Below are 25,449 nucleotides of genomic sequence, written 5' to 3' on the forward strand. Positions count from 1 at the left end.
AAAACACGTTTCAAAGCATCAAAATGTGGGTGAACAGCCAGTGCCAAATATCCCATTCCTGTGGAGGGGCCAAGTTATTTTAGCACTCAGACCCATGACTTTGCACTGCAGAATCGGATGAATTCTGTTCAGCAGCTTTCTTTCTGCCCAGCCCAAAACTTTTTCACTTTTTCAAATTCTTAAAATTCTAAAGAACCAAATAATTTGCTGACTATTCAAATGAAGGCGCCAAGGAGACACTGCAAAGCGCACACCAGGCCCACTGAATGGCCCGGGCACCATCCAGATCCCACTTTGACAGACTGATAAGCCAAACATGGGCTTTATGTGGGATCTGTGCAGAGTTAGGGGTAGATATTTATTATTCAGAGAAGTGCAAGCAGGATTTTAAGGATGGGTTGCAGCACACCTTGGTGGGAAAGGGAAGGTTGAAGTAAAAAATAAAAGGGATTTGGGAGGGGGAATGGCATTTTAATTACAAATACTCACTTCATTAAAATCAGTGGATGCAAAGAGCAGCAATAAGGGGTTAAACAAAAGAAGCAACGATGAAAAAACTAAATGCTAGGAAATATTAATCAAGTAAGAAAATAAATTATATAGGAATTAATGTATGAAAGAAAATAATAAAGCGGCAATGGTAGAGCAACAGGAGAAGGTATGTTCTCCCTCTCTCTGCAATTTTTTTCCTCAAGACCCAGTTTTGCACTAGACGCACTGGAAGAGGCAAGCCCTGGGTCCCAGCCTCGGTGACGATTTTAGTCCTGTGCCAAAAAAACCTTTCTTGTAAACACACAAACAGTCCTTGGCACAGAGACCCATCTCGAGATCTCAGCGAATCCTGCCAGTGGCCCACCTCCTCCCTGCCCTGGGGAGTGAGGCTCCTTGCTGCCTCCCCCTGGGCTAAGGGAGCTTGCACCGGGTTTTGGTTTGCTCTGTTTAATAACAAAATGGCAGTGCTTCGGGGAGTGCTGAGGAGCCTGCCCCAGGCAGGAAAGGGCGTGGACATGCTAGAAAATGTGAGGATATAGAATCCAGATCTTTGGCAAGGTCTCCAACAAGTGACTCCTCAAGAGCAACTCTGCTCTCCCTTTGAAAAGAACGGATCAGGGGCCTGCGTCTAGACGATGGTTTCAGGCTGTGAATTATAATCTGGCACAGGGATGCTCTGAGGCCCTGATTTAGGGGCTGAGGGTCCCCAGACCAGTTGGGCTTTAAGGCACGTCCTTGTCGTATAAGCTTAACCAGTTCCCTGCCCAGAGCGCTGGCTTGGGTACATCCTGTGCAGCAGGAGGAGAGTCCCAGCTCAGGGGTTGCAACGCCGATCCCTCGAGAGGCAAGATACGGCAACGCACAGTCTTGCAAAGCTTAACACATTTGCAGATGTAGGCTTTAGATTTAACAGTCACAAGAATTTTTTAAAATTGCTTTTCTCATCTTCCTAGAGAAAAGCACTTTCTATGCCTTGTTCTGAGTGGGTTTTTAATATCAAATTGTTTGCCATTAATGAATTAACCAGCAAAGAGATATCTCTTCTTCGGTTGCCCTCTGGGAAGATGAAATTTGGAGAAATGGTCTGCAACACCTTTCAATTCAACTTGGCATGGTAACATCATAGAAAACAAATCACTTAGGAAAAAAAGAGTTATGTGAATTTCTGAAGCCAGTAAAACTATTTCCTGCTGTGCTATCTGAGGCTCGGTACTACTTAACAGCATTCACAGCAGATGCAAATGTTAAAAATTAAAGACACCTCACTTCGAAAGACTTAGAACAATCAGACTTAATTCCTTAACAACCAGAATCCTCCTTTTTTCCTTTTAAAATTCTATCCTGTTTGACACATCACATATGGTTTTAAGTGACCCAAGGTAGCTTACCTTGCCCGTTTTAGCAGCAGTCATACTGTTCTGCATTTTCATCGCTTCAATTACACAAATCTCTTGACCTTCTGAAACCTGGTAAAATTAAAGCAGTACAAAATGAGGACAGAGGATTTGGAATGCTCTAAGTGTGTATGATTCTTATAGAAAATAAAGGGATTATTTCATTAAATGCTAAAAAGACTTCCACAGCACAAGTCGAGTCAGCCAGCTACACAGTCACAACACAAACCACAATCACAAATCTCAGTTGTTTTTGACAAACTAGCAGCGACCTAGGGGAAAAAGGAATCATCTGGTTAAAACTATCACCCCAGACAAACCTGAAGGGCTCCTCTCCCATCCCCTCCATTCAGCTCCAACTTCTACAGTTCACATTTCACATCCATCACATTAAATCAAGAGCAAAATTTAATCTGTGCATTTTTGGCCGGGGAGCCTTTGCTTTGCTTCTCTGGCACAGATCCTGCAGATACTAATCCCAATTCAGAAGCCAAAAGTTTTTTGGCACACGTCTGGAGAAGCATGGGCTGGAAGCTCCGGCAATACCCAACGGGATAATGCTGAGCAGAAAGTCACACCTCTGCACACGGCGGCATCCGGATGGTGGCTGATGACTTTGGACTGACGGAAGGGAGCGGGTCTGTGAGGAACCACCAACCCTCATCCACAGGGGAGGCATCGCGGAGGCAAAACCATCATTTTCACCAGAGCTGATAGCTCTTAAACAGAAACATTCAAGTTTCCTCTTCCTGATTGTTTGGACTCTGGTAACAGGCGTGTGCAAGCTCAAGGTCACCAGTAACGCACTGGGCTGCTCTGCTGGGCTCCCTGTGCCTCCCAGTCAGATCCTCCCTCCAGTGCCCTGGACCTCACCGTGCAGAGGAAAGAGTCACTTGAAGCTTTACCGCGGTGGGGGCTGCCTATACATGAGAGGAAAATCAGAGGATTCAGAATTCATCCCTCGTGTAACCCAGCGTTCAGCCAGTTATCCCGTGAGGACGACGTATGTCGGAGAGGGAAGGGCACTGGGCCCTGCATGCCGGTATTTAGGACCTGTGCAGGTACACCTCTCTGGGATGCCTGGCTCCAAATGCTCACTGCAAGTCTTCTCATTAGGCTCTTTTGCAAATGTAGGCTGTGATTCACTCATTATCCCAGCAAATTTGGGATGCTTTCACTCTGATATCAAAGTTTCATTAAAGAGAGTAATTTGAGACCTGCAGAGATCTGGTTTATGCGTTATTACGTGTGCCAGTGCCCTCAAAATGTGATTGTTTATATATATACACAGAGATATATTTCTCTAAATATATGCAAAATGAATAACACAGATTTAAAGACAAGTGTGTACCATTTTGGAGGAATATTTTGTCTAACAAACAGGTGTGAAGTCAGAGATGAATTGCACATTGCATGAAGTACCTTCTGAAAATTTAAGTCAGGCTTTTTTTCTAAAGCGTGCAGTAGCAATGACTGAGAAGCACTGATGGATTCTGAGGAAGACAGAAGAAAAGACGTTACATTGAAAGGTGCTTAGACACCTTTTCTCCAACAGACTGCCAACAGCAACATGATGGGCGTTTGGGGGTAAATAAGGAAAGCGTTTGCTATGGGAACATGGCGTACTAACCGGATACAGAGAATAACCAACACCCAACACTTCACCTGCAGAAATTCCATCCCAAGCTTCAGGTGAGCATTAAGTCATTAGCGGGGTCACATTCAGTGAATAGTATCAAAGACTTGTTCTTTGTCCCCAATTACTTCCCCTCTATTGCGTTTCCCCGCCTTTTGTCTCCCTCCTTCCACACCTGCTGCTCTGCCTGTAGCCTCGTCCCAGCAGCTCGCCCTTTCCTTCCTTGCTTTTCCTCCTCTTCTCCCTACCTCACTGCTCAGCTTTTCTTCCATCTGCTCTGAACTTCCCAGACATTTCTGACGTTAAGAGGAAGCTATGAATATCTACTTCTGTTAAAGAAAAAAAGCAAGAATGTTTGTTGGAAGGGTTTGGGGGGGGGGGGGGGTTTAATAACATATTTCAGAAACAAATTTGCCACCCTCTGGTTAAACCCAGCTATGAGAGCACCAGGAACATGGGCCTCTAAAGGTTGCTGAAGATCGAGACGCAGATCTGAACTGAGTGGCCTAATGTCAAGGGCACAAGAAACTCCCCCTCTTGAGCCCCAGCCCGATTCGGTTTGCCAAAGAGCAACACGGCTTCATCAGGTGGACGGTGTGCAAATGAACTGGTCTGCAATTACCCGAACAGAGTTCTGAAAAAGTACAGAATTGTCTCTGTTGATCTTAAGTAGAGCGCTAAAAATCCAGGAGATACTAGTGGCTGTGGCATGGAAACGTCCGTGACTCTAAACTTCTCCTCAGTTTTGCCCCTTTCTCAAAAATAAAGGTTTTGTATTTTATATAATATCTGCTGGGTTGATGACCAAGGAAGTTGTGTCTGGGAAAGAAATAAACCCACGCAACCCACAAAATATATGGACAAAGTATCCAGTTAACATCTGGTCTCACTAATTCGGAAGCAAGGAGGCGCTTCCAGCACGCACCACGCGTGAAAATGCTGTGTCAGTGCTTCTGATGATGTGCAATTTGTTGAAAATTACCTTGGTGAAAGTGTCACTTAAGCACAGAAGTTAAATTACTGTTCTTATGTTAAACCTCTACAGCTCCACTCATTGTGTTGCAAAGCGACAAATCCTAAAATTAGGCACTTGTATCTCTCTTTTCTCTTTTTCAGTCTTTTGGGCATTGTCCAATTGCTTTCATTCCATAATTGCACATATCCTTTTGCCTGTTATTTAGCCTGCAAACGAAAACCGCAGTGATGTGTACGAGTTCTTGCTTTCTAACTTATTTAAGGATTTATCTGGACCATTTTTAATGTTGCATTTTCATCGTATAATTTATTTCTTTCAGTGGATGGTGAACCAATGCAAATCACCATCTTTACATCTCAATTTAGAGGGGTCTCGGTGATGACCCAAATCTGTCAAAACAGACAGATAAAATCAAACAAAAAATCTGATTGACTGGAACCTGGTAAAACAAAAGGGCTCCTTTTCTTAAAAGAAATAAAACTCAGGTGTCTTTCTCACAGAGTTAGACTACAAACAAATCTACCTTTACATCACTTAGAATATAAAAATAAGCGATTAACTGTTAGACCTACAGTCTGTATTTTAGTAGGTTTTTTTCTGTACGGTGCAGTTCAAAGTATCCGTTCAGTTTTGTCCTCCACAGAGCGAAAAGGAAAAAGGGGGAAAAAAAAAAAGGAAAGAAAAAAAAAAAAATTGAAGAGAAGGGCACTCAACATCTCGATGTTGCTAACAATTCCGAGGTCAATTTGGGAACAGTCAGCAGCACTGTGCGGATAACTCGGGGGCTGCACGGGGGTTGTTATCTCCCCTGGCCGAAAGGTTACACACGGGACAGGGAACCGTCTCCAGTCATTCCCCGACCAAGCAACTCACAACGTGGGGTGGAAGGAGAATTTGAGAAGCAGCAAGCCCCAGCCGTTTTCACCGCACCTACGGGAGGGTCATACGTCCGAACTGCACGTACAGCTAGGTGTCTTTAAACCTCAGCAACCCCAAAAAGACAGCGCAGATCGGAGGGCATTGCTACCGCGGGATCTTTGTGAACGTGGTACCCTTGCCTCAGACTTTTGTGCGTCATCCGATAAAGACTGAACGGTTGTGACAGGACGTCTTCCATGTTAGGCTTACAAAATGGTCACAAGCCCCGCAAGTCTTTCTGATGAACCCAATGGGCGCTGATGTATTTCCCCGCTCCCTGTCTAATTGGTGTAAAGTTTGCAGATCTGAATCCCCTGTATCTTTTCTCCAGCTTGCTGCGTCCTCTCCTTTGACACGAGGTCAGGGTTCACATTCGCATCCGATTATCGAAGTGGCACTCATTAACCGGCAGCCTGCCTCGCACCGAAATGAGTTCGCTGGAAGGGGAACTCGGCCCATTTACTCAGCAGATTTTAGCATTTTAAGGAGGCCTGAATGTCACACAGTATTGCTACGTTTTGAGGAGTTTCAGACGTCTCCAGCTGATGATTAATTGTGAGTGATGGGAAATAAAATCCAGTAAAGCCAGCTGCTTGCCATGGTCGGCAAAATTACTATAATGGATATAGGCTGCCAATTTTCCAGTTTTACTGGCAAGTCTTCCAAGTGTAATTAAGGGAAGTTATAAATGATATGGAAATCTATCAAGTCCCATTTATTTTCAGAGGACTCCTTCCCCTGAGACTTTTATCTTCAAGCTTATAGTTTGCTTTGTTGTGCTAATGATTTAAACCACTTCTTATTTCTGATTAAAGCCCCCAATATCCTTCATAAGAAGTTAGATCCACTTTATTCAGAAGGATTTAAAGAAACAGAAACCTTTTTAAAGTTGTGTTTGTGAACTGTGCTGAGCTCTCGCTTCCTCCGTGGAGGCATAACAGAGCGTCCTCCATCTTAGGCACCTCACTACCAGCTGGATTTCTGCTTTCGACAGATTCTGAGGATTCAGAAAGATCTGGGGTAGGGGGAGCGAAAAAAGGGAATAATAAAAAAAAAAAAAGAAATACAAATATCCACCATCAACAAAACCCCATCTTCCCTCCAAATGCTAAATCCTCCAAAAACAAAGATCATAGGTGCCGCCTTAGACGCCAGGCATTTAGCACAGGGTGGTGTTGCTCACTAATGTCGTTTGATTTGGAATAAAAGCATGAAAATGATGTGCAAAGGCCTAAAATTGGAGATGTAAAGGATGACTGCACAGTATTCCATTTCTCAATTTCATCCTTCAGAGCCACAAAATGGGGGTGATACAGTTACTGGATGAGATTTACAGTAACAGCTGTGGTCTTCCCACACAAGGGAGGACCTTCTAATGGGCTAAGGTCTGTTTTGAACAGACGGGGAGTAGCAAAACAAGGTTCCCTATTAAGGGTGTGCAGTAATATTCCTGATAAAGAAAATGAGTGGTGGTAGTCAGATTGCTTTAAAAGACCTAAATCTCCTTTCGCTGTTCAAAAAAAAAAAAAACAAAAAAAAAAAAACCAAACCAAGAGCTATTTTAGAAAGTGCTAACTGCTAAATAAATGAAAGACATGTAAACGTAAGAGCTTGGTTTTTTCTTCATCTCCTCGCTACAAACTGTAAAGAATGCAGAGGAACCAGTGCCAGGGGCATATGGCTTTCTCCTGTGCTGAACATTCATACAAAAGACAGGTTCATCAGTCATTGGAGTATCTGGATAAAAAATTAGCTCCTGATGGATGGCATTTAGAGCTTACCTGCTGCTAGTACATTACCAGAGAAACACAGGTTTTGAAACCCACATGACACTAGAAACTGCAGACCGCGAAATACCCCACGTGCAAGCGCGGTCATAATGTATGCCAGGTTATACAAAATAAGAAATAAGCTATTTAAACCCTCTGCCTAAAATTGGGCCCGCTGCAAGGAACCCTGGGTCAGCCCTACACAGGCCAATTAATGCACAGCATCTGCTGTATAGAAGCCGTGCATGAGGCACTTCCGAATGATTTCAGCAATTAAAAGAAAACTGTTTCCTGCCTGTTCTGACAGCAACTGTTTCAATGCAAGAGTGAGCACCAAATCATTGTGTGCAGCTGAAAAAATTAAGTCTTTCTTCTTCCTTTTTTTTTCTTTTTTTTTTTTTTTAATCTTGTGAAAAGGGAGTGGGAGGGATGAAGATTTCTTACGGAATCGGATCGTTCTTTTGTTGTCCGACATTCTGTGTTTTTCTGCCAAATTAGACAGAAGGCTCCGAGGGTTTACGGGGCCCTCTACAGTATCACCTTCTGGTGCACTGTGGCTCCCTAAAAAGATGGATCAATATCAACCCTGCTGATTTGCCTACAAAAGTGAAAAATCCCTCAATTACATTTTTAAGACCATTATATTTAGAACACAGGTGCTCTGACGCGTAACGTTTTTAAGGCTCTTGGAGCAGAAGGGAAAAAAACAATGACAATCCTAAGCAAAAAGGATCTCAGATTTGGTTGAAAGTGAAGTGAGAATTTGATTTTATCGATATCTCCTTTCTCAGCTTTGGGGAGACACCAGTAAATTTCCCTCACAATTTCCACTATGCTGAGACTCGTGTCCCTGTTGAGCCTTGTGAGTAAGGAGGGGCAACACAAGACCGTGCCATATGAAATCCAGTTACCCCCTCTTGTAGACTTTTGCAAAATAATTACAAACATTCACCTTGTTTGTGCTTGTGCAAAATCACTGAACAGTGAATGACGTATGCACTCACTATCTAAAACTCTTATGAAGATATTGGGCTTTTTGTTTGTTTATTTGTTGTTTAAACTTAGTCCACGCTGGTATCATTCCCTTCCCAGATTTTTTTCTGTCTGACTTGTTGGCAATCTGGCAGCAAGCATCCAACAAGAAAACAAATCAAGAGGAACTGGGTGAGCAGCAATTGAAATTCCTTTACATTGTCCATTACCATGTAAAATCATTAGTGCAGGTTTTCCCTTCTTTCCAAATTAACTTTGAAACTGGAGCTACGGAGCTGCAAATATATAATTGGCAGCAATTAATAGTACTTGACAAATCATTATTAAACTTTTTTTGCCACACTCCTTTAACAAAGATAGCACATCCCAAATTTTGTGACCTCTGACTAACCAAAGGTCAGCGATGTCCCCCCGACAGCAATCAGCACTGGTCATTGCACTCCCACTTATCCAAAACATACTTCCCCAACCGCTTCTGAGATCCCAGCACGCTAGGGAAGCGATCCACAGGCAGAGCACTTCTGGGGGCAGCCCTTGTGCTCCTCAGCCCAAGGCAAGGCTTAGTTTGCATCACACCGACCTTTATCAGGCAACTTACCGTTTGAAAAGGCAAAGCACACCGATAAAAAAAAAACCAAAACAAAACAAAACAAAACAAATCTATGAATTATTTTCAAAGGACACCAGCATTTTTCCCCTAGGAGGAAACTCTCGTAATATTGACTATTTGTACCTCAGCATTGAAGTAGGATTTCATTCCTAATTACACCACACTCAAACACAAATCTAAGACTGTGCAATTCCATAAAGGTGCAGAAGAAAAATCTATTCCAGTCAAATATAAAACTTACATAAATATGATAGAGCAATTACTATAGTTAAGGTTTTATTAATGTAACCATAGTTATTACTTGAAGCCTCATGCTGTAAGAATGGTGAAATATTTGAATGCTTTTACTCTTGAAATTCCACAATTGTGAAAATTATTTAATTTCTTGCCTACCAATAGGTTTTTCCCCCACAAAAATAGACCCCAAAAATTATTTAATACACAGAATCATAAAAACTACATGAGACTCATGACCGCATTTGGTCAAGTTTACAAACTCCTTTTAACAGAACAATGCAGTTAGTATTTGCTCTGGGTTCACTGAAGAACAGGAGGGAGGAAAGGAGGTAAAGGGGAAAAAAAGGAAAAACAGAACAATCAAAGAAAAAAATGTTCATGCACAACAGAAAAATCTTATTTGAATTTAAGAGTATGTTACTAAATTATTGCTTGATATCATATTTGTCTATATACAATGTAAAATTGCTACTTAAGTAAATAATTTTTTACTGTTTTTCCTGGATGTTATTTCTCTGTTATAAATTCCAACCAGTATTACGGGTATAAGATAAGAAAGAGGAAATTTATTTTTTGTAGATTTTGTCATCTGGAGGACAACTATGATTTAAAAAACCACACAACTGGCCGATGGCAACAGGCAACTTTATAACTCCACCTTTTGTTTGACAAGAATGAACGATGTAGTGAGAAGCAGAATTTAGGAAGCTGGGTTTTGTTTTTCAGTAATGAGCACTTCAGTAGTAGAGGTCAAGCAAAACACATCTTTTTCCCATAGCAAGAACTTTCAGAGGCTTGTGAAATGGAAAATTGTGGAGAAAGATTTTTTTTTGAACTATTTTTCTAAAGAATAACAAAAGAAATTGAAATAACGTGCATGCAACTGAAGTGGAAGAGGAATGCAGTTTAGAGGAACAGGAATGCAGCTTAAACCATCTTCCTCAGTTGTTTTTAAAATATAGCACCACTGACAGGAATGTGTTTTGTAAGTTATACCACTAAAAAAGCAGCCTTCAAGATACCCATTTTTGAAATTACTAAGATAATTAGCACATACATTTAACAGCTGACACCTTGGTAGAAAAAAAAAAATCATCCCATGAAGTATCGATACTCATAGCTACACCAGCACCAATTTGAAATCATAAAAAATTTTGATATGAGAAAAGTCCATTTAAAGAGCGGTTTGAACGGTGATAACTTCCAAAACCTCTGGTAATCTTGAATTACTGGGAAGAAGAGAGGAAATTTAGGAACTTAGATCAAAATAATTAATTGCCCTCTTCTTTTGGCCGTAGTCCTACAAAGATTTGGTAACGCTGGGCTGTGTACCCAGAGGTGCTTTGCTTTTACATATTTATGGATGCGGGGAATCATCAAAGTGATTTAGGCTCCCAGCACTGGTGTTAGCTTAGCGACCAATGCTTGGCTTAGTAATGCCACCTGTTCTGCCTAATTTAATTAAAATAAGAAAAATAAGAAAAACAACCAACAGAAACATACAGCTAAAAGAAAAACACCTTCACATTTCTGGCAGACAGAAAACTGAAAAAGCAAAAACTATATCCATAGGTGAGAATATAGCAACGGCTACAAGGTCATCAGGACACTTAAGAGTGTTTTTGTCGCTGTGCTCAGCTCAGACTACTGAACTGAGAATCAGCTGTGGAAAAGCAAACCACTTTGGGTGGTTTGTTTTAAACAGGGCTCGACAACGTGGCTTTAGCCTTTCAATCATGAGGATCCCAGGCTTTCCCTGCTCCTGCAATTGCAGCGCACAGAATCCTACATGCAAAAAAAAAAAAAATCAAGCCAAACAACTCCCGCAGAAGAAGAAACATTTGCAAGTGCCTGCCTATTTCGTACCCTCTACGTAAAGCAGGGCATTTGTGCGGCTTCAGTAGTTTTTACAGTGCTGTTTTTGCGGGATTAAAGCTGCACGCAGTGCCACCTCCACACCCTGGCACGACAACACCGACGCGTGCTAGCAGAGCTGCCCTGCGCTGCCATCAGCGTCAGCAGAGACAGAGCGGGTCCCTCGCCTGCACTCCTGAAGCCCAGAGGATTCTCTCGTCCTTTGGCACCACCGGGAACCGAAAAGTAACTCTCCCAAAACAGCATTTCCTCCTAATGCACACTCCTTATTAACTATCTACTAACCAAATAAACATGTGAACACCCTCACCCCCCAGAATGGATATTTCCTATATAACGTGACTGTGTTATCAGGAAGAATGTAAGCTAAATTTAAATCTTCTTTCCCTAAATAATATTAATCTTCTTTCCAGTCAGCCAGATTTCAATTTGTTTTGTTGTTTATGTTGCTTTCTGCTTCTGAGTGCCTTCATTGTGCTTCCAGGAATAACTGAGTGACAACTAATTACAGTCTTCTGATCACATGAAGGAAAATAAAGAAAGTAGAAAGTAACTAAAAAGCTAAAAGAATTGGCAGCATCACAAGTTTTGCTTCTCCCTAAATGACAAATAGCTCTTCCCCACTGTGTTACTAAAATCTATAGATCATCTTACAGACAAAAGAAAATAAATCCCTTGCATATGCAGTATCTTTTGGCAAAAATTAATTGAAAACTGCTCATGAGACCAGCTGGATGGAGGATGGTCACACTATCTATCGGGCTTCATCAGACCAAAGTGTTTTTCAGCGACTGCAGCCAAATGAGAACACTGCTTCAAGGAAAAACAATGACACGTCGCGTGAGGAAAACAAACGCGGAGATCAGCGTCGCCTTCTCGATTGGCTATGGACACCCAGAGAGGGACTAACAAACACCATATGCTTTACCTGACTGGGCGTGATGCCCTATAGCCGAACGGCAGGCAACGAACACCAGTTTGTGAACGGGGCCGTTCAGACAAAGCCGAGATGTCCCTCTCCGGGAGTCTCTTCGCTATGTGTAAAGTTACAGCTGAAGGAGGGGTACGGCAGCCCAGCTCCCCGTGCTACTGACCGCTCCGAGAGTATCTCTCTGTGAGGTGTCACAGGGGCCGTGCCGCACTAACGCGATCTGGCATAGATCACGGGTTAGGAGAAAACAACCCCGGAGCAGCGGATAACCAGGCAGCGTTATTGCAAGCAGCAGCAACATCTGAGTGGAAGGATGGACAACTACCTCCTGCTCTCCCGTTTTTCAGCTGTGCTGTTTTCACACACTGCTGAAATCTGAACTGCCAAACCCAGCTGCAAACACAAAACGGGAGCGACTTAAATTCCCATTACTCCAGCAGACTAAAGAAATCAGACTTTTCCCAAGCAGTGCAACAAAATGAGGCGTATTTATCAGGGAGCTACAGCTCCCTGCCCATCATGCCTTGAACAGCTGTAGCGAGTGAGCTGGTTTCTGACGGACAGCCAAGACGTGTAATCTGAATCACGCCATCCCACCGCTCATTCAGTGCCGATAGCTGATGCTACCCTCATCTCGCTCGCTGGCTCGCTTTTTTTTTTTTAACGTTTTGACACTAGTCCTGAAAAGGAAGGATTTAAGTTAAACCCTTTTCAATAACGCAAATGTGTTTTTGCAATTAAAGGCACACAATTAGCGTTGACAAGCTCAGGTCAGCAGAACACAGATTATGCCGTTCAAATTCTCTGTCACTCAGTGCCTCCAGCAAAAAGCTGCAGGAGAGGAAAAGAGGAAAAAAAAAAATCTCCACACATTATTTAACAACTTGTGCTCCGATGCACTGCACCACTTGTGGAGTTGTGGAAGGAGGTTCATTTATTTATTTACCTAAAATCCCTTTGGCTCTGGCCTCCTTCTCCACTGATTCTATTCCTTCAAGACAACAAAAACTATTCTTCAGGGCAAAAAGGCTGGTAACATTTAGCAGAATTAACTTATAAAAAAAATCTTTAAAAGTTTTAAGGAAAGGCTCAAAATCCTTTCCTTAAAAATATTTCCCTTCATTCTTCACCAAAAAAAAAAACATTTGCTTAAGATCTCCCTCACTCATCTACTTACACTGCCTAGACACCAAAATCACAGATTTCTCTGTCTATGCGACGACACAGTGATTAATTTTAATTGAATACTGCTGGTTTTAAAGGTATAAACAGTGTATGTGTGCATGTATAGGTCACAAAACCAGAAAGCTAAGTGTAGAAGCTGAAAGAATTTATCTCTTGCTAATTTTTACTCAGCTGTACTTAGTTCACTGGTTTCTCAGAAATGTCATTTCATTAATGCAAACATTTGCATCTGCAAATCTGTAATATTAACACAATTCTGTAAATAGACAGAAACAGCCATATATTCTAAAACTGAAAGTGGCATCACAGCAAAACATAAGCAAACAAATCCCTTTACCAGTGTGATTGACGACTGTCACATAGTAACTGCAGTGCTAATTTTAGACTTGAAATCTTGATCCCATTTCTACATCATTTCTCAAGGAAATCTAGGTTTCATTGCCATAAATTATGAACTCTGTGACTAAAGCTTTCTGTTGGTACCTAAGCGCCACACGCATGTTTATGGCATCATTTAACTGACGATAGTACTTAAAAATTAATCTGCACAATCCGATTCAAATATTCCTGTGTCTGCATCACTCCGTTGTCTTCAATGGTTACGCGAGGTAAGGGCCCTGACCTTAGAAACAACCTATGATACAATGTGGTGGAACTTCACATGAAGCTCAAATTCAAGTAGGTGTTTGTATGTAACTCTAAAACACTGTATTTACATCAGTTTCCAGCTCATTGGTAAGAAGCACTGGAAGTCCCCAGGATAGCTATGTTCTCTTGCCGTTCTGTATGTCAAGTTTATTCCTTTTGCAGGACAAGAGGATTCTCATCAGAGACTGGGAATTCCCAGCGTGGAATTCCAAATTCAGGAAAGTCGTATGTCTTGCAAAATGCTAACACGGGGATTCTTAAAAAAAAAAAAACAAAAAGGGAGACGGGGAGGAGGAAATGAAAGTTAAATATCTATCCTGTGTCCCTTCTGTTTAATAATATTTTAATTGCTTCAGGGCAGAAAACCAAGAATCCCCCCCTCCTAGCACTAATAGTATATACATACTTACGTATATTTACATGCACATACACACACAGACAATTTTTTTCTGCCTGCCAAGGTATTTGTGATACAAAACCAACCTATTTGTTTTGCTTCAGCTGTGGACTTGTACCCAGCTGAAAATTTTCCTTTTTAAAGCCAGTTTAGTTTGCATTGTGCTTCTTTATTATTTTTTATAATTCAAATGAAAAGCAGCACACATCCCTCAGCACTCTTTATTCTACAGGTGAGGTTAAAAAAAACCCAAACCTGCTGTGACCTGTATTTTCAGTCGCACCAAGGAGAAATTTGTGTGGAATATAAAGTGAAAATGCAGATATATAGATGACATTCCTTACCATGTCCCCAGGCTTGACAGAAACTGCCACCACTGCTCCAGGCATGGGAGATCTCAAAATGCTGGAGGTGTCCTCTGCTGCTTTCTCTGGCATGTACTTGCTGAGCTCTGCAGCAACCTTCGTCAGTATTTGTAATTTGTACTAAAGAATAGGAAGAGGAATGTTTTAGCAAACTGCACCTTAGTGAATTACAGTCAAGAATCTGCACTATTTTATAGCATGCTTTTATACAATATATCTGTTATCTGTTCTTCACAGGAGCATCTGAAAATCACTGTTTGAAATCTTTATTCAGAGTTTCATCTTCAGGATGTAGGAAGAAAAATGTGCAACCCCAAACTGCAGCAGTGAGCACATAAAAGGGAAACTCAAGTGTAGTAAAGAAATGTCAGATTCATCTGAAAACTGGAGGTAGAGAGGGAAGATACAATTTACAATTAAAAAAAAAAAAACCCAACAAAAAAAAAAAAGAAATATCCTTATGCTTACCACACAGTATCTTTAGTGGATAAGGAATATTGAGGGATTTGTTTCTAGTGCTATGCTGAACTGGAAATTCACCTTTTAGGAAAGTCTGCCAGATTTTCAATGACATGACTCATTTTAAACATTATGTTTACTTTTTAAACATTTCTTTTTATCATGGATTTAATGTTTGAAGTCAATAACTTGCTTAGATTTTGCGATTAAAACACGTTAAACAATTTTGCTTCCACTTTTTTCATGCACGGGCAGAATGATGGAGGATTGTGGTTGCACGGAGTGTACTTTATCTGTAACAAAAACTGCTCAGCAGCTGTTGTACCTTGAGAAAAGAAAAAAAAAAAATAATGTTTTCTCTAGCACGTTTTACAGCAGTTAGAAATGGAAAAGAATATGACGACCTTCAAGCGCCTGAGAGCACCCCTCTACACAAAACCTTCCTGCAAACATACAAGCGTGTACACTGACTTCAGCTCCAGCCTTTTGGCTTTTAAAAACTTGTGGTAACCCCTCGGACGGATAACCAACCCCTCGCCCTGCAGCCAGCCGGCCCTCCCGCCCGCCCGAGACCGCGCAGCGCCAGTAGATGGCAGCAGGGCTCTGCGGGAAGCCCCCGCCGCGCCGGGGCCGGCGGCACCGCGCTCCCTCCCTAATTTAAACAAAAGGGGGTTTTTAATCAGAAGCGCTGGGCGAACGGCATTTACAATTCAAATGCGCGTTTTGCTGATGTAAAGTTCAACACCTTGCTTTGAACAGTATGTTTTCCTCCAGAACAATTAGCTATTGTTTTATTAGCGATAAAATGTCTTTACTTTTCTTTTTTTTTTTTTACGCGGACAGAAAAAACCCGATCTCCTTATGGCGAAGGTAAAGGGGGGACTCTACCTTCTGCTTCTGCGGAGAGCAGGACAAGGTATTTAGAAACACATGCAAAAGGCGATTAACTCTGCGATGACATCTTGCAAAAAGCAGCCTTCGAAGCCAAATTAAAACAAGGTGACAGAAAGATCATCACCCTCCACAAAGATCGTAGGCGACGAACAGCGCAGCCCTTCAGTGGGAAATACTTGTTTCTAATCAGAAATAGGAGCAAACGGTTAAACGAACCGATCCCCCACCAGCAGCCTGGTACATGTAATAAAATGCCGCCCAACAATCTTCCCCAAAACTGTAATTGGCACCCAGAGATTTGAGAACCCGTTCCCAAGCGTGTGCCTCGGTTAGGATTGCGACGGCAGAGGGGAACCAGCACCATTTTGTATGCAAAAAGCTGCTTGAACTCCAAGCCTCCTGCAGGCATCATCACGACAATTAAGACAGTGGCACTCCGATTTTTTCCAAGGCAAAAATACAGCTGCTCCTCTCCCTGCACAACCAACGGCCTTCAACGTGGTGTGCTCCTTGCAGTTTCTTCTTCAGAAAGTGAAGTGCGTGTGTGTGTGCGTGCATATACGCGCACGTACGCAAGCTTGCACGTATGCTGCGGGGAGAGGGGAGGTGATGCCTAGAGGAGATTCGGTGACACAAGCTGCAAATAGAATTGCAGCCGTGTGACAAGTCGAATAATAACATCTTCTGCGTGTTTCTTGACTCGTGAGTGTCTGTTTTGCAATCAAGACATACAAGTGTCTGCCACTTTCTGAAGGATATGATCCTTAAGTGAAATTACTGTGCAAATAAAAGCTTTTTACTCCTATTAAAATTCATCTGAGTCATAAGTGGGGAGGAAAAAAAGCTTGCAGAGTGTATTCTGCTGTCAATCTAATAAACATTCTGTGCAGAGGGACTATTTATCAAAGATAGATTGTACTTAAAAGTCCTTCATTAAATCTATGGGGGGGAATATAATTACACCAAATTGCACAGTTTCAGTATCCATGGTTAGTGTCTTCTTTGTACTCAGAGTTTGAAAATAAAATATAAAAAAAAAAGGAAGAACACAGAAATAAGTTAGATTTGTGGAATCTATTGTTGCCTCTTGCAAGACACTATTTTGATATGATTTCAAAAGATCAGGTTTAGATGCCATTTAGTTTTTTAAGGCACATGTAACACTTCCGAGCTGCCCAATTTCAAAATTTAAACTTGAAATGAAAGCAAGACCTTCTGCATTCATCTAGACTGGAGTATTTCGCAGGGACTGAAGAACAGAATTCCCTATGCGCTCCACAACGCACAGCAGCGGGGGAAAAACCATGTTGCTCAGCACGCTGCACTTTAAAGCTCAGCTCTCCACACCAAGTTAAAATATCCCTACCAAACATTGTTTTTACTATCTTTATAATTTTCATATCTTTTAGATTCCTTTCTCTGCAGGACTCCTGCTTTGCTTGGAGTGAGATGTAAGAGCCAGTACACTCAAAGCTTTAAAACGCAGGTCTTTGTTATTGATGAGCTGTTCCTTTTCCTTTTGTATTTGTTTATTGTTCTTTAGTCTGTTTGGGGGATAAGCAAGTTACTGTAATCAAAAAGTAAAAAATAACAACAGTAAACTTCTGGGGAAAGGCCTTTTTTTGGCACAGTTGGTTCACAAACGACCTTCCAGAATATAAAAAGACAAAGCCGCAAAGAAAGGTTCCTTCTTTAAGATTACCTTTGATGTATTTCTGCTGCTGGCTGGACCCCACCAAATACCCACAGAAGTGTCCCGTTATAATGCTCTTCCGTATCTCTCAGGGGTGAGTTGCGCAGGGGGGTGCGGGGTCTGTGCCCCTAACCGAGGTGCAGCCAGCGGCTCAGCAAAAGCTGCAAGGTTCTCGGGGAGATGGAGTCAAACAACGCCTGCTAGCGCCGCTAACACAAAGACGATTAAGAATACACCCCATGTTTTCATTACGTGATTAATACTGCTGCTACGCCTTTGATTTAGTGAGGACAATGCCAAACGCGTGAAGCAGAAGTTTCGATACGCGAAAAACGTTCAGGTTTTTTTTCCTTTATCCTCACAAGGAGGAGGAGGAGATGGGAGAAAGAAGGGGCGTAAATTGGGGAAGGCTGTAAAGTTTGGGTTATAGAGACGAGAAGGTTTCCACTGGCCTAAATTAGAAGAAACATCTGTTGGAGTCATAAATAGATTGCGGTGGACTCTCAGAGCAAGGAAATCTGCTAGCCATCAGGTCTCCACCGATGAGCAGTTGTCACCAGCCACTGCTCCACCCCGCAGGGTTTCAAAGCCTAATTCTGCCAGCCAGAGCAAGGTTAATAAAGAGGAACCCGAAAGGAGCCATACAGCTTTTGATGGCAGAGAAAACAGGTGTTTCTTTTCCACAAGAGTCCACAATCGGTTGACAAAAACTACAGTAGGGAAAAGTGATGTTACTTAATAGTTTTCTAAGGGTAACAATATCCTGTCCTGCCTCTCCCACTCTATGAATTGGACGTTTATGTAATGCAAAACTACCTCTTACAACCAGATCTCCGTGACAAAAAAAAGAAGAAAACAAAAAGGTATAATAATAGCAGTGCAAAGGACTAAGTGGGGGAAAAGAAAGCAAATACAGTGAAAATTATACCGTAGGTTTTGTGGAGGGTTTCTGTAGATATACACCGTACTGATCCCCCAAGTCAAGAAGGAGACCAGCTGCTACAAAAAAAAAACGTGGTCAGGGCACATCTGACACCATCTTTGCTTAAAACCAGATTCCGTAGTTTGCAGAGATACGATTCCATTGCCGTGTACAACAGAATATTGTATGCCTTCAGTAAAATACTCAAAATTGCACTTTATTGCATCTTGCATTAGTTTATTAAATATGATCTTCCCCAGACACCTGACACTCACATCCCCGAAGCTGTAAATGTTCAAACTCCATTGGAAATTTTATACAGCAGTCTAATGTATCGCTACCCGTATGTTACTTACAGCAGTGTTTGGACTGCTGCCCAGATGTGGATTTTGGGTACGCTTTACCTAAACGTTCAACCACGTTTTTAAAACGTCTGTCATTCTTGTGGTCAGATGAGCGAAAATCATACACACTCAAATTTCAGCAGAGAAACTGTCTGCTGTGCGTCTTCATTATTTTCACTAACCTTACAGTCTCATTTTTGGAATCGGTGAAAATTTATTAACCGTGGTCACATAATTTCCCTTTAACACTCCTAATCTGCATCCTGCCTCAAGTCACTTAACTGCTGTCACCTGCGGTCTGACCTTCACAGAGTCACAAGCAGTACGTTATTCAGCATTCATTCAGAGCGACACTAAGCAATGCGCCAGCGCTGAGCGCAATGAGCACGCTGCCTTTTTTATTAACTATCATACATCCTAACATGGCGATCATCGCCCGGCTTAGATGTCCACCGTGGCATCTAAACAGGAAAATGAGGTAGTTATTCCGTATTACCTGAAGGTGTCAGACACCACAGGACGAGGGGTAATGGTTTTAAAATAGAGGGAGGTAGATTAAATACTAGGAAGAAATTTTTTACAGTGAGGGTGGTGGAACACTGAAACAGGTTGCCCAGAGAGGTGGTGGAGGCCCCATCCCTGGAAACGTTCAAGGCCAGGTTGGATGGGGCTCTGAGCAACCTGATCTGGTTGGAGATGTCTCTGCTCCTTGCAGGGGGGTTGGACTGGATGACCTTTGAAGGTCCCTTCCAACCCAAACCACTCTGATTCTTTTTGAGTCAAGGATTTTTTACTCAACAAGGAGATCAATGACATTTTGCAAATCACAGGCAGCTTTTTTCCAGGCTCCGAGTTCTAGAGCTGATTTACTTCCAGAGGGTGGTGGTGAGGACTGGCATTAACAATGGCACAAAATAACGGCACTTTTAGTCTAATGGAGGAGCAAACACTCAACATGCTACGGAGATAGTTGGGGTTTGTTGTTGTTTTTTGGTTTTGTTTTTGTTTTTTTTTAAAAAAAGGCAAAACAGAACAGCCACAAAAATAACGAGCCTTTAGTAGCAGTAAACGGGAAAGAATAAAAGAATATAACGATAGAAGAATAATATAGAATACAGTCACCACCATACAGCAGCAGAAACTTAATTAGAATTGTAATTCAGCGGCGTTTCCCACTTTCCGTTCCCTGCGTGGCACGTAATTAACACTCTAGAGAAACCTAACGAGGGTTAAAGCCAGGCGAAAAAAAAAACATCTTCCTCCCGCTTCGAGGAAGGCAGAGCCCGGCAAGGCGCGGGGGTGTCCTGATGCCCCTTTTCCCGGGGAGGCGGCACGCGGCCGGGCCGGGAGAGCGGGGCGCGGGCAGCGGGAGGCGGGAAGCGGCGCGCGGGAAACGGGAGGCGGGAAGCGCCCGTCAGCCCGCGGCCGTGACAGCTCCATCGGCGCAGTCTCAAGGTAGAGCTGTCGATCAGGATGGCATCATTTCATACAAGAGCACGCCGAGGAGTTTCTCCTCCGATCCCCACATGACAGCCCCTCTACAGCTCTATTTGCACCGGCGCCCAGCCGCCGTCGTTAGCAAAGACGCAACAGGCGGCAGCGGGAGCAGGAGCAGGAGCAGCAGCAGCAGCAGCAGGAGCAGGAGCAGGAGAAGGAGAAGGAGCAGGAGCAGGAGCAGGAGAAGCAGCAGCAGGAGCAGGAGCAGGAGCAGGAGCAGCGCGTTCCCCTTTCCGCGCTGCCGCGGCTGCCACGTAATAAAGCGCGATCTCGCTCCCCGGAGTCAGGCTAAAGGACAAAAGGGGCTTTTTTTTTTTTTTTTTTTTTTTTTTTTTTTTTTTTTTTCCTTCAGCCTGCGCGCTCAGAGCGCGCTTCATTAGCAGCTATCGGTAATTAGATTAATGGCGCGGCGCCGTACAAAGCGGGCCCGCTCCACATCAGATAGCGGATGAATTAGGACAAACACTGATTTCCATTCCAGGCAGAGAAAGCGGTGACTGGGGTATTTAGCATAGCCTTTATGGTGGAATGAGATGTTAATTGTGTACCATTACCTCTAAACGGCTTGCTTGTTGTATAAATCACTGTGCTAATTGATGCAGAGATAGAAACGTAGCCACGGGCAAGAAAGCGAGGGAATGAGAGCCGAAGATGGTGGATAAAGGATTATCCAGTTAGACCATATGGAGATGAGGGTCCTTTGAAACCTGCCCACCAGCAGCACTGCTATGAACTACGGCGGAAAAGTGCTGCACTGATGTGTAAGGGAAGAAAAAAAAAAAAATCAATATATTTTACACCATCCTTTCAGAACAGAATCTTAGTAGAGAATCCGAGGCAAGCAGAAGAACAAGCGGGTGTGATGAACCTCGCCACACGCTTCCCAAAGACAAGCAGCAGGCTAAGCGCAGCCTGGGAACACTCACCACGCTGCCTGGATTTTGGGGGCCCAAGTGAATGAGTAACACTTGCCAACTATCCCGGAGCAGATGCTCCCCTGACCCATCTCCAGACTAGAAAATGCAGACTCTTTAATCAGAAACTCTGTCTGTGCTAAAGAAAAAAATTAAAAAAACCCACAAGACATTCAAATGGCTGCTGATAAATTACACATCATAACAAGGAGGACGAAAAGAAGCAGCTTTACACCCCTGTAGTAACAACTACTCATATTCTAGCCCGTGCACATACAGAGACAAGAAAGTCCCTGAAAATCCCCCTTCACGTACTGTGGGATGAGGAGAGGAGAATCTCGCAGAAGTAACAAGTCGCTGTGTCAGCACCAGGATGAATGACACCTGCTTTCTCACAGATGGGGTTTGTAGCTGTCTGGCATCCCTAAAACAGCGTTATAGCCACAGGGGCGTTCATAACTGCACTCCCAGCGTAGATTCTCTCGCCTTAAATAAAACGTGAGTTTGACCAAACCCTCTGCCCACACTCCCTATCACACAGAGCTGCAGTTTCCTCCTCCAACTGGACACCTTTTATCCACGAAATGGGTTGGACCATCATACTTTTAGGACCCTTCCCCCTCTGCTACATTTGGCTAAAGTCGACCAACTGAGTCAAAGTTCCTGAGAAGCCAGGGGACAAACATACACAAGGAACCTCCAGCATGCCTGTCTGAACCTTGGTTTCCTGGGAAAAAAAAAAAAAAAAAGTGGCTAAAAACAGCACTGAGAAAGGAAGATGAGCTACCGTGCCATCTTGAGCACCACATTCAAGGACAAACCAACTGGGTGACATGCTCACCTTTGAGCCATGCTTCTTCCCCTACAGACACTGCAAATCTGTTTGGCATAACTTTCATTCTGCAGAAGAGTGGCTCTAGTATACACGCTGGAGCCAGCGCCACTGCAATCTATATCATCTCCCCTCTGCCCCCCCAAATTATGATATAAACTTTTTTCTTAAGGTTCTTGTTCAGAAACCTTGGTTGAACTTGTACACAGCCAAGACTTGGCTTCATACTTTGATCACTAACAAAATGCCAGGACAAAATGCTAGCAACTAAAATACTACTTAATGTCCTGTTCTGAGAGAATACATTCCCCTCACTCACAACGTGATACTTAAGAGCAAATGCTGACTTTCAGCCACGAGCTCTAAGATCTTGGCACAGTGAAATAAACTTCCGAGGAATACAAGGTATCGTCCCCCTTGAGTGTTCAATCCCCACTACTCTTCAGCGTTTGATGCCGCCTCAGCTTTAAAAGAGCAAAGAGAATGCATTATATCTGCTAGATATCTCACTGTCCTGAGGTTCATTAACGAGAGCGAGATGCTGGATTTTCCAACTTTGCTTTTAATTTTCTTTCGGAACTACTCGTTTTTTCTACCAATGGCAGCTAATCATTAAGGGGGGGGAGGGTGTGAGTAAAGTGTCGCAGTGTTTATTGACCTCAGTTCCCAAAGAAATACACATAAATATATATATGTGAATTCAAGTATATAAGGGAGGGCTTAGGGGTGGACAGTTACCCGTTACAAACAAGCAGTACTAATGCACAAATTACTGCTTGCTGCAAAATCAAGTAGAAGTCATGTATTGTTTGATGAGGAGCTTCAATTACTTTGAGAGGAATTTTTAAATTATTTCCAACACAATAAGTAAGTAGAGTGATGTTAAAGATGGCATTCGCTGCTTCGAAAGGACCGTAGAGTTTGACAGTTTAGATTTTGGTCACCAGACATACCAAGCCTGTGGACCATCCTCCTTTATCACTGAAGCTTACAACTGTAAGGAAACACTAGCTATATCTGGCCAACCACAGGGACCTATGAAATAGAAACAAATCACAGTAGAAAGAAAGAAAAAAAAAAAAAAAACCAAGAAAGAAACAAACCCTGTGTTGACTGCTTTGAAATAACACCTCCCAAGTGTGCGGCTAGTTGACATAAATGGAACCGCGTTGAGGAAAAGAGCTGTGAAGCTGTGTAACAGTCCTGTTCCTAATCATTAATCACTTTTTTTTAGACCATTTAAACCAGCCCATTAGAGCCTGCAGCAAAACGCCAACACTCCCATCACTTGCATGTCAGCAGTGCTGGTGTTAACAGGAGAAAATATATGGTTTCTGTGACTGTGCCCCGGTTCTACAGCGTTTGCTACCTTTAATTGAAAAAGGCAGTGAAACACAAGGTAAATCATTCAGTTAGCTAAGCTGTTTAATAACATATAATTGATAATGTCAATATGTTACAGTGACATAATGCATCACTTTCATCACTCTTATGCTTCAAATACGGTCAACTCATACTTCAAACATTTGCTTTATATCTGCTATTTAATGAAAAACCCAGAAAGAACCGTCTTGAGCACCACGTGTGGAACATACGTACGACACACAACGCTGCCTCAACTCCTCTGCGGGGTGGTTAGAAACAGGTTCCTGCCACAACGCTTGCAACTTTGTGAAAATGGTTTCATTGGGTCATTAGCAACTTACTTTTTTGTCCCAAACCTACAGGCTTTTGCCTGTCTTTTCACATACAACCAGGCCAACAGTCGCCTTGTCGTTAGTATGAAGCAAATCACATGCCTACGTGTTTACAAAATCATATCCCCCAAACATCGAATATGACCTGGAGTAGGAAAAAATGTATCTTATCAGCTATGCACAAACAGTATGGTTAAACGACTGTAACTCCATTACATAGTACAGTGTTTTTTAATAAATATTAATTTTAAAAATTATTTCTACATGTATTTTAAATGGGCAAGAATGTTTGACCTGTTTATTCTGTAACAATAAAAATGAAATCACTGACAAGAACCATTCGATTCTCTCTTCATCGTGTAGCAGAAAATAAGCAGATGGTTGCAAGATGAGACTTTTTTCCTCCCCAAAATACCCCCAAACAAACAAACCAAAAAAAAAAGAGCAATCAACTTTTAGTGACCACTGTTACAGGATGGCTGCAGGAAAAGGTGATGGAGCAGACTCAGTGGTAGCAGGCAAGACAAAGTGTGCTGCCACTTTGAACCACCATTACCTACATGCAACTCAAATATTTGCCATGAGATTTCAACTGTATCATAGATACAATTCCTAGGAAGACTCAGCATTCAGAAAATAAAAATACATTGCCTCATGAGTAGCCACTTGCCTTCCTCCTGTTCTTACACTTGGGAAGCAGCTGTAGTTAGTGGCAATGATATCACTACAACTAAGTCTTTAAACATCTTTCAGAGAGAAGTTTGGTTCAGCCATCCTGGAGGAGTTCACTGTCCAAGGAGAAGAATTACGCAAGTGTCCAACTATTAAAAGTTGCAACGAACTGCATTGCCACAGGTGGCTATAAAGCTGTCTGTGTGCCTTGCTAAGGTAACTTGTTGGAGTAATGGATTCTCACAACGATAAAAAAAGGCAAGTCTATTGACAAGGAACTGCGCAAAGCTCACAAAGGCATCCTGCAGAGTTTGGTTTAACTGGAGACCTGGGCATTGTATATAAGGTAACCGCTTATAAAAAGGGAAAAGCCAACAAAGATGTGTAAAACTATAGCACCATTTATATAGCAACCCAACACCTGTAAGATACTTACTATTTTTCAGCCTCGTTCATTTTGGTTAACTACAAATTTGTAAGTTATTCAGTAAGTTCAGTAAGGAAGCACTTTTTGAAAAGCACTGTGTGATTTGGGGCACAACGCATCCCCCTTTAGGAAAAAAAAAAAACAAAAAACTATTGAGTAGAACTGATTTTCAGAAATGTCAAGCAAATGCTGCTTAATTTCTAGACACCAATGTTTTTCCCCCTCCGGGTGGCCATGGAATAATAAATGTTTGACTCCTCTTCCCTTCAAGCTCAGCACTACTTTTGGCACTCACTTAAACAGAAGGAAAAGCAGAGCACAGAGGCCTTTCATTCACTGTGAGGCTACCTACAACCATGCAGAACATTTAGATAGGTCTTATTTTCCACTGACTGCAAAAATGGTTTTAGCCTGCACGTTTCATAGGGAGAAAATTGCAGAGCAAGCTGCATTCTTTCACAGCTTACAAAGTTTTCTAATGGTTGGGCAAGCAGTGGTTAGAGCTTGGTCTGTTAATTTGCCTTGGAGTTCTTCCAAATACTACTCGGTAAGCCACAGCATCTCTCTGTTTTGTTTTGTACAGCAGGTAGCACAATGACATCTACAACTGGAGAAAAACACGTGTAGGAAGCCAAGGCCTTTTTACAGAGATTTGATTCAGTTTACAAAGCT

The 25,449-nt window shown here is 42.4% G+C and overlaps 1 protein-coding gene across 2 annotated transcripts in view; it reads right to left on the reverse strand.

Moving 5' to 3' along the window:
- The window catches only part of PCCA (propionyl-CoA carboxylase subunit alpha), a 284,142-nt gene that overhangs the window by 2,097 nt on the left and 256,596 nt on the right, over positions 1-25,449 (reverse strand). For both annotated transcript variants that reach the window (XM_086770975.1, XM_086770983.1), the window contains 2 exons: positions 14,406-14,546; positions 1,881-1,958 (listed from right to left, as the gene is read on the reverse strand). In XM_086770975.1, the coding sequence (XP_086627101.1) occupies positions 1,881-1,958; positions 14,406-14,546 (219 nt within the window). The remainder of the gene's footprint in view (positions 1-1,880; positions 1,959-14,405; positions 14,547-25,449) is intronic.

Source organism: Chlamydotis macqueenii, chromosome 1 (assembly GCF_036417535.1).
Source record: "Chlamydotis macqueenii isolate bChlMac1 chromosome 1, bChlMac1.mat, whole genome shotgun sequence".
Classification (NCBI taxonomy): Eukaryota; Metazoa; Chordata; class Aves; order Otidiformes; family Otididae; genus Chlamydotis; species Chlamydotis macqueenii.